General features: G+C 34.9%; 1 protein-coding gene across 1 annotated transcript in view; it reads left to right on the top strand.

Annotated features, from left to right (window-relative positions):
* Positions 1-10,342, top strand: part of Csmd3 (CUB and Sushi multiple domains 3) — a 1,279,636-nt gene that overhangs the window by 1,213,993 nt on the left and 55,301 nt on the right. Inside the window, exons 56-59 of the mRNA XM_012516661.2 lie at positions 3,199-3,372; positions 6,098-6,271; positions 7,411-7,596; positions 9,705-9,878. Coding sequence (XP_012372115.2) covers positions 3,199-3,372; positions 6,098-6,271; positions 7,411-7,596; positions 9,705-9,878 — 708 coding nt within the window. The remainder of the gene's footprint in view (positions 1-3,198; positions 3,373-6,097; positions 6,272-7,410; positions 7,597-9,704; positions 9,879-10,342) is intronic.

Raw genomic sequence — 10,342 nt, 5'->3', positions numbered from 1 at the left:
TGTATTTTGGGATACAGTATCTAACACCGAAAGTTAATGGGGGAAGAATTATTTAGCAGACAGTCTGTAGAGGCTTCAGTACATAATTGGCTGGCTCCAAGGCAGGGAAGGTCACTTTGCAAAGGTGGAACTGTCCATGGTGCCCACAAGTTAGCAAAAACAATTACGAAGAGAGACAGGGTTCTTTGTGTCCTTTATGTTGTATGCAGGCTACCTGACCTAGGACAGGTGTAGCACTCCTACCCACAATCCTAGCCAGAACTGTGCCAAACCAGTCAGTAGACTGGTATCCTAACCACACATCCTTAATCCCAGCATAACACAATCTAGATTCAGCCACCTCTGGAAAAGCCCTGTGACCACATGGGGCTTTGGGGAACCTCCAGACACGAACCATATAGCATGTACTCCTGCTGAATTCAGCACTTTTATAATGCACCGTCTTATCATTGCTTCACTGAGATTCCTCATGATGCTGCAGGTCTACAAATATCTTTTTCCTCAATCTGAGGCAATAGCTATTTGAAATTTTTCATCATAATTTTCATATTTAATACTTTCACCACATAGTTCCTGGAACTATTCCACCACATAATTAATGGAACCCTGAATTATTCATGATTTTTATGAGATTTCTTTCAACCTCCCTCATGCATATTGTTGTGTCAGTAATGCTTTCTCTTTATTGCTGGATAAGGTTCCATTATATGGCCATGAAACACTTCAGGCCTTCTCTTCTTGAGGGACACCACAGCATTGTCCAGTGTTGGCCTACGGTGAACAAAATTGCTCTTTACTCTTTCTCTTGAGTACTCAGGAAGAGAACACCAACGAGAGGTTTTCTTTTTTCCTGCATGAGATTTTCATTTGTATTTTTTCATACTTCTGATCATTGGCACAGCTTATTGACTTATGAGCTATTCATAAAACTTTTGTCATGTTTGCAAATACCAGATTGTGAGTTTCATTTTAACTCTGAATTGTAGCTTTTCAAACTCTGATTGGAAGAGCTTCATTCTTATGTGTTTTATAGATATTCCTTCCTTCCCAATCTGACATGGTTATTAATTTTTAAAGATAGAGTCTTTTGATAAACAGACTTTAACTTCGATAAAGTCTATTTCTTTGTTTTCCCTTGTGGTTGTTTTTTTCTATGTTCTCCTTAGGAAACCTTTGCTAGACTGTCAGCCATAAAGATTTTCTGTTATGTTTTTTTCTAGAAAATTTATGTTAGATTTTATTTATAAATCTTTAATTTTTGTTATGTAGTAGGATTGAGGCTTGTTGCTTGTTTTCTAGAATGGTATCTGCAATATTTATTGAAACAATGTCAGAATAAGACCTGAGATCATGCATCTAAGTCTTTTAAATTTCAGATAACTTCTTAAAATTAATCTGCTAAACTCTAACAAAAATATGCAGCAAGTTTGTGTCAGGATTGCACTGAATCTATAGAACAATTTAGGGAGATTAGCACCTAGCAATATTGAAATATCTGATCTATGAGTATAGCATATGTATTCATTTGTTTAGGTCTTCAAATGTTTACAGTAACAAAATATTGCAATGTTAACACAGAGATTCTGTTTATTTAATGCTAAATTTATTACCCAGAATATTTGCTTATAAGTTACATTGTTTGTTTTTAATTTGTTTACTACCAGTGTATGAAATATTGTTGCTTAAAAGTATTGCTGTAGTATCCTGTATTGTTCCTAAATTTACTCAATCGTCTGAATTTTTTTAATAGGATTTCCTATACCTGTCCTTTGAACATAGTTTTACCTCCCCGCCAAACTTATGCTTGTTTCCTGACTTTTAAAAAATGCATCACACTGGGTAGGACCAGCAGCACAATGTTGAATAAAACTCAAACTAGTAAACATCCTTGTCTTATTGTATATCAGGGGAAAAGCATTCAGTATTAAACTGGTAAATATATAAGCTGGACATTTTTCATGTCTTTCCACATTGTGAAAGTTCTGTTTCTGTCTACTGTGCTGTTAGCTTTTATAAGGGATACACACTAATTTTGCCAAATGCTTTTTTTTCATCTATTGAGATACATAGATTTTTGTTCTCCTTTACTCTGTTAATATAATAAATTACAGTATCTGGTTTTCCAACTTAAACCAACCTTTCACATGTGGATAAACCTCAGTCATGATGTAGTTTTATTCTTCATAATGCCAGATTAATTTTCTCAAATTTTGTTAAGGAGAATTCTCTTGTTTAGATGTTAAAGGACATTGTTCATTTTCATGTGTCATGTTCAGGTTTTACTTTTGGTCTTATGGTTGTCTCATAAATCAAGTCAAAAAATTATTATTTTTTTCTTCTCTTTGCCAAGGGTTTCTAGAAGATTGATGTCTCTTATCTTGCTTAAAATTTTGAAGTTTCTATTGTTATTTTTTCTTTCTTAAATCTCTGATTTTATCGGTTTTATGCTTCTGTTTGGAATCAAACAGTAAGTGTAGAACTACTCATGGTTTTCATTGTATTTTATTTTAGTTTTATCACGTTATAATTGCAAATTTGTCATTTTCTTCTGAACTCTGAAAATATATCAGCATGAAGCCATTCTCAATATCCTCTTCTCCTTTTACTCTCTAAAGGATTTACATCGTTGCCATTTCATTTATTTCTATTACTATTAATTTTGTCTTCCCTCTTTTGTGTGTTGATAAAGTTCATTAGGAGGTTAAAGATTTTGTTACTATTTTATATGAAATAACTTTTGCATCAATTTATGGTATTAGATATTTTTATTTCTTTGGTTTCTGTAATTGTCTTAAATATTTTTTCTATCTACTTAATATTAAGTATTTTCTTCTGAGTACATTTTTATTTTGCTTGTCTTTTTTCATTTTAAGACAGAGTGTTAGGTCTTTTTTATTTCATACAAGAACACTTACCCCTATACATTGTTTACTGAGCATTATTTTGTCCATATTTTTAAAAAGCCTCTGTCTTACATTTTCATTTATTTAAATTGAAATGCCTTATATATTCTTCTAAAACTTGTAATAAATTTGCATCTATTAATTTCAAAGTCCTTGGTGTTATGCAAAGTGCCTCTTGATCATATAATTCTTTGAATTCTTTTGCTAAGTAAATTTTAAGAGCTTAGTAAATCTACATATGCGTGTAACTATGCAGAAAACAATAATGTACCAAAATTATTTTAATCCACTTCAGCGGGTCACTGTGGAATTCCCGAGCTCATTGTGAATGGTCAAGTCATTGGAGAAAATTACGGGTACAGGGACACCGTTGTATACCAGTGCAATCCTGGCTTTCGGCTGATTGGCTCTTCAGTGAGGATATGTCAGCAGGACCACAACTGGTCTGGTCAGCTCCCATCCTGTGTGCGTAAGTAGGCATGGCTAAAGTGCTCAGGGCTCTGCACTCAGGGCATGATGAATAATGGCTTTCATGGATGAGACAAATGCATAATTTATTTATAGCTTAAATATATCGCAGCATAAATTAAATCCCTGTGATGCAGTTTTTGTGATGTTATGTAGTAGTATTTAAAGTGAAATGTTTTCAGGAGCATGTGAAATCATACAGGAGAAGCGCAGGAAAATATTAGGATTATTGTTATACTAGAAAAGCTACTCTGCTTTCCATACAGAATGAAAATTGAACTCAGCTCCTTGATATATAATGTATAATATTTATAAGTACATATACTCTGAAGGTGTTTCTCTATAAATTTTTAAGAATAAGGGTTTAAATTTTATGAATTTCTGGTTCAACAGTATCAACATCTTATTATATGATACTATAAGACTTCTATAGTAGGAAAAACTTTTTTTTTTTTGGCGGAACGGGGGATTGAGCTCAGGCCCTTGCACTTGCCAGGCAAGCCCTAATTCTATTGAGTCATCTCTCTGTCCCCAGCAGGAAATACTTGTGATAGGAAAATTCATTCTAATAGTCGGACTGCTATGGTTATTGTGCCAAAGCAACTTCTGATGAAGTGTAATTAATGAGGAAAGCATCCTTAGAGAACATATGAAGAACCACTGCTCCCACTTCAGTTCCACTGCTAGTTGTGTGAGCTGATACAAATCTTTTACTCCCTCTAGACTACTGTTCCTTTATAAAGAAAGAAATACCTGAAAATCAATATTATTATTTTCTCCTTTCACTTTAAAATTCATCATGTTGTGAAATAATGTAGCTATCATGCTCTGCTTCTTACCTGCCCGCTTCTGGCTTCCAGATTTCTCTTGCGTGCTGGGAGCCTGTGCAGCCCCATTAGCCGTGCACCCTGAGGGAGTTACCCAGCACTCCCACTTCCCCTGGTCCCTTTGCAGCTGGGTTGTGGTTATGATCACACCGCGGCGCTCACATTCACTGCGCAGCTCCTACCTGTGCAGGTCCATTAGCGAGACAGCCTCCTGCGGAATGCATTCTGTTCCTAAGTGGAAAAAGAAAGCCTGCAGGCTCCGGTGCATTGTGTACTCATTATGAGTTATATTTGAAAAGTACAATTATAATTGACTAATGATAACTCCATTACATTTTCTTCCTTCACCAAATGCTCAGAAGTACACACTATTTCAGACCACAATTTATCCCATGTTGGATCTTAAACATTAAATGACATTTATATCTTTTTTTTCTCTCTTTTTAAATTCCATCCTGAATTATTGGCATATTAAAATTCTTGTTCAGTAGATAACAAACATTATAACTGTCATAATCATGACAACAGAGAACAATAGATAGCTACAGAGCTTGTGGAAGCCAATAAGTAATATTTAAGTGTAGGTGTATGCAACGTATTTTAATTAATATATGACTAATTGAACTCATATTGATAAATTTCTTTATTGTCAAGTTATGATGAACTGAAGTTGATTAAAATCCTAATTTTTGAACAAGACTTCTGTGTGTTGCCATAACAGGGCTTATAGTTAACAAAATCACTTTTCTAAGACACATACACATGCTCCCATACTGGATTGTCTGATGACATATGGTTATTAACTCCAGCGTGCAATCGCCCTAGGTATTTTAATTTTCATCTATACTCAGACATAACCACCTAATACCACTATTTTTTCCTGGCGAATAATTGAAACTATAAATGAAAATTGGCTCTTAGAGTAAAACCTATTTCTCTATTGATAATTTTAAAGAAGATTAGACGTTGTTAACTTTCTAAATGACTAGGCTGACATTAAAAATATCGCTGAAAATAATTGTTCTTGCGGTACTAGAGGTTCCCGTGGTCTTTCACAGTGCCCAATTATAGACCACTGCTACTGGAGTTGCTCTGATTAATAGCGTGAGCTGAGGCAATGAAACACTTCACAGAAAAACAGAGTGTTTAGGAAAAGCCAGTGCTGCATAAAACTTATAGTAGGATTGAAACCTTAAAAGCATCTAAGTAATTCATCTGAGAGTGTAGTTTCCAAGCAAAGTTGTGTTAAATTATCAAATATCAACAATAAAGTCAATAAACCAGGGAGATTGATTGGTTTTAGAGTATCAACACTCATGCTGGCAAATATTATTGAGAATTCTTGGGCAGCACGTGTGTCATTGTGTTTTATCTGCCTTGTGTTATCACACGAGTTTACATTTCAGTCACACATCTGCTTATCAAGCTGTTAGCCATAAAATTGAGTGTGTAAATAATTTGTATGGAACAACTCACAAGTAAGTAAGTGCCTTCAAGTTGCTTTAGTTCTCAAACTAAAAAAAAAGACAATTTGTTCAATTTTGTACTTGCTGCTACTAACCAGCGACAAGAACTTTAGCTATTTTCAATTGCCTTGAAATTTTACTTTATATGAAAAAGAGAATGAATTTGGAGCTATGAAACTTTAAAGATCTAGGACTAATTATGTAAAACTCACAATCTTAAGTAATTTGTTTTACTAGTGTATTTCTCTTGCTCACCTATTATTTGTATTATTTCATCTTCTCATGTGGCTTTGCACTAGTACAAATACTTCACATGACTCTCAGCGCATAGGTGCAGTTTCCACTTGGCTTGAAGTGATAAAGTTTCATTGTCAGGTGATGGTTGATAACTGAACACTTTTTCTGTCTGTTTTCTCACACCTGTTGGTACTAGCTGTTAGCTGCGGTCACCCTGGCAGTCCGATTTATGGAAGAACAAGTGGCAATGGATTCAACTTTAATGACGTGGTAACATTCTCCTGCAATATTGGGTATCTCATGCAAGGACCCACAAAGGCACAGTGCCAAGCTAACAGGCAGTGGAGCCACCCCCCACCTGTGTGCAGAGGTAAAGGTCTCACCATGAGGGGGTGTGGGGCATCTGTCACTGTATCTGCAACAAAGGTGGAGGGTCTGGAACATTTTGGGAGAAAAAGGGGAAAGTGTTAAATGAGTGAACCAGCGGCTTAAACACTGACTTCATCTTGTTGGTGATCTCCTTTTTCTTAAGTGGTTAACTTATTTTTAGAAGTTAAAACTGTTGGATCATTCTTGCAATAACTTTAACTTGGGCCGGGGGATAGCTCAGCAGCATAAATGTCTGGGTGGCAAGCACAAGGTCCTGAGTTTGAGTTCTGATACCAATCAAAAACAAACAGGACCTTTAACTTGTATATCTTTGTAATCTTCATGTATAAAAGTCTTTAAGATTGTTCTTACATGGAATTTGCTTCATAATTGATAACTTTGGCATTCATGCTATTCATTTTTTTTGAAAACCTGTCTCTGGGACTTGTATTTCTATGACCATTGCATAGAACATTTACTTCTTTTGTTCAATATAGTAATAAAGAAAATTCTGTACTGTGATCTCATTTTGCAGGTAAATATAGTGAACTTCACATTATCTAATAAAATATAATCAAATTATCATTTTTCTATACATTTTTTGTGCTTCCACAAATGTTTCAATGATAATTTTTGAAAAATCTGTTCCCAGCATAACTATCAGAAAATTTTTCATTTTTTTCTTTTTTCAATATTTTCAACCATAGTGATTCCATTGCATTATCTATCCAGTTTGTGTATTCCAGAATTTTTTATTTATTTAATTCCTCTTATCTCTGAAACTAAGATTTTAAATTTTTAAGAGGTGACCACCCCGCCCCCGGGGGGCACTAAAACAACAATTGAGACTGGGCATGGTGGTGCTCACTTATAATCTCAGCACTTGGGAGGCTATAAATGGGTGAATCACTAAGAGTCCAAACTAATAGTGAAACCCTGAACACCCTGTAGACCCTTACTTACAATACAGAAAAAAAATTAAAAAAATTTAAGAGGGATATCTAAAAGTATCTGTATATTATTTGAAAAAGATCTTTGAAAATTTGTCACTTTGTAAGTGACTGCCTGGTGAACTCAAGGTCCTGAGTTTGATCGCCAGTACCCGCAGCCCCCAAAATAACAAAATTTGTCATTCTTTAGTGGTCAACTGTTCTGATCCTGGAATTCCAGCCAATTCCAAAAGAGAAAGTAAAATAGAACATGGAAATTTTACCTATGGCACTGTGGTGTTCTATGACTGCAATCCTGGATATTTTTTATTTGGATCATCCGTATTGATATGTCAGCCAAATGGACAGTGGGACAAACCATTACCAGAATGTATCAGTAAGTAGATAATGTGAATTATTCCTTGGGAACATGTAATCATGATTTCCTTTTTCTTAAGTGGTTAACTTATTTTTAGAAGTTAAAACGTTGGATCATACTTGCAGTAACATTAACTTGGGCTGACGGATAGCTCAGCAGCATAAACGTCTGGCTGGAAATCACAAGGTCCTGAGTTTGAGTCACGTTTAATGCCTTGATAAAATAGCTAGAGCTATGTATCAGAATTAACTGCTTTATTTCTTAAAACTGCACTTCCACATATTCTGCCAAATCAGTTCAGTGGCCATGTTTCTTGGTACCAATGTAGTAAATATTTCTCCATCATCTTTGATTTTCAGTTTTAAGACAGCAAATAAAATGTGAAAATAAGCTAATTTTATACACTATGACTTTTATGAAGATGCATAAGTAACAAGTACATTTTATTTCTGTCAATATTTCAAATTTTATTTGACATACAGTGAATCTTATGATATCGAACTATCAGTGCTTCAGCATACTTGGATATTTAAAGAAAGACATTACTTAAAATCCATGGCTGCTCAATATTTATCATATACAGACATCGTAATTGTCAATGTACACATCCTTAAGTCAGTGAACACTGAATAAGCATATTTTGTTATATCCTATTTAAGAGTCATAGAAATAAACTATATCAGGAGTACATATGATGCAAATGTGTGGTAAGAAAAATAATGGAAAAGACAAAACAAAAGGTGGGGAAGACACAGGTGAATTAAATCTGGAGTTTTAGTTCATTGACAAATATCAAACTGAAAAGACTGTATGAAGCTTTGATATAATAGAGAGGAGAAGAATCATTGTGCAAGTAACTCTTGGTTATATTAAACAGCTTACTTGTAAGATTATCTTATGATACTGTTTGATGGAGAGTATTTCCTTTATGTTCACAAGGCGGGTTTTTGTAAAAGTTCATGGATTGACGAATAAAAACATTGGCACTGTATCCATAATATTTCACATTTAATACAAATTATTAAGTAGACTGACCTGCTACTCAAAATCTATGTTTCAGTTCATTAGTGTAATTGACTCACATAGTTTTGGGAAGTGATTTCATTATAGCTAGAAATATTTTATAGGTCATGTAATCCTGAAGTTCTTTACTTTTTTTTTTAGAATATTTTTTATCATTTTATTTCCTATAATACTTTTTTAGTAGTGTGTTATCTATTTAAGTTGTTAGTAAATTTGTTTCCTTAAACTATGTTGTTTGATGTTCTAGAAATGTATTTCATTATTTGTTTTCCAAATCCTCTTAGAAGGGGGCACCCACCCTTCACCCTACCTATTTCTAACTATTGAAGAATGTTCTATAGTCTGATGACTTAAGTGTTGTACACCTAGAGGTGATTTAGGTGACGAACAAGTGAACATGTCTGCGCAGGGTCCTTGGCATGAAATGATGCTAGATTACCACTCTGTTTGGGAAGTATTCACCTGCCTTTGGGCCAGCTCCGTTGCTCTCAAAATTCTTCATAATGTTTCTAGGACCTTCCGTAGCCAATCTCACTCCTATCCCTAACTTGTGTGTCCCCGTCCCCCACACACATTTCACACCCAAGTGCATACATGTGTGAGCCCACAGTCACAAATGTGAAGGACTTTTCATAACCACTTTAACAGTCTTATACTCATTTTTCACTTTCTATTAGGATGACTGCATTAGCCCACAAACTCCTAGAAATGCAAACTTAATACATACTTGAAAAGGCAGCTCTAGGGCTTGGTGGCTCAACCCTGTAGAACCAGCATTTGGGAAACTAAGACAGGAGAATCACTTCAGGAGGATGAGTTTCAAGGCCAGCCTGGGGTACGTAAAAGAGTTCAAGGTCACACCGAACTACCTAGCGAGACCTTTTATCAAAAAGAAAGAAAGAAAGAAAGAAAGAAAGAAAGAAAGAAAGAAAGAAAGAAAGAAAGAAAGAAAAGAGGCAGCTCTCATGAAGAGATACTTACTTTCTGAAGCTTTTCAATATTGAATGGAATATTTGTTTCCTAATTATTTTATAAACAAGTTCATTCAGGTTGTTCGATAGGAGATATAAAAAAATTTTATATTCAATAATTATGTATTGTAGTGGTTGACTGTGGACACCCTGGCGTCCCTCCTAACGCAGTGCTGTCTGGCGAGAAGTACACTTTTGGGTCTACCGTTCACTACTCCTGCACGGGAAGGCGTTCCCTTCTAGGCCTGTCGTCGAGGACTTGCCAGCTCAATGGGCACTGGAGCGGCTCACAGCCGCACTGTTCAGGTACTGCTCTGAGAACCGCACAACGTGCATGAGAAAGTATACCCTTATGAGCATGTAATTATGGCCTTATGAATATGTAATTACACCCTTATGAATATGTAATCGCTCTCTTATGAATATATAATCACACCATTACTATGGTGCTATGTTAATTAACACTTATTTCCAGACTATGGGAACAAAATCAAAGATGTAATGTGTTTCTTTTTTTTTTTTTATTATTTTATTGAAAAGCAAATAGTAATGAGACAGTTTCAAATCAAATTGGTAGGACAGTTTCAAATGCATACTCTCTTCCTAGTGATTATTTTCTGTACAAGATGCAGACATGATATCCTATTTACAAACACTATTAGAACAAATCCCTCTATTCATTAAGAGAATGTAACTGTATATCTATCCTAACCACTGAATACACAGATACAAAATGGTCATTCATCTGTATCCCCTTTTTCTTTACTTCC

This window comes from Octodon degus, unplaced genomic scaffold (genome assembly GCF_000260255.1).
Source record: "Octodon degus isolate 3935 unplaced genomic scaffold, OctDeg1.0 scaffold00118, whole genome shotgun sequence".
In the NCBI taxonomy this organism is placed as follows: Eukaryota; Metazoa; Chordata; class Mammalia; order Rodentia; family Octodontidae; genus Octodon; species Octodon degus.
The sequence above is the reverse complement of the archived record's forward strand: the minus strand, read 5'-3'. Positions and strand labels throughout refer to the sequence as shown.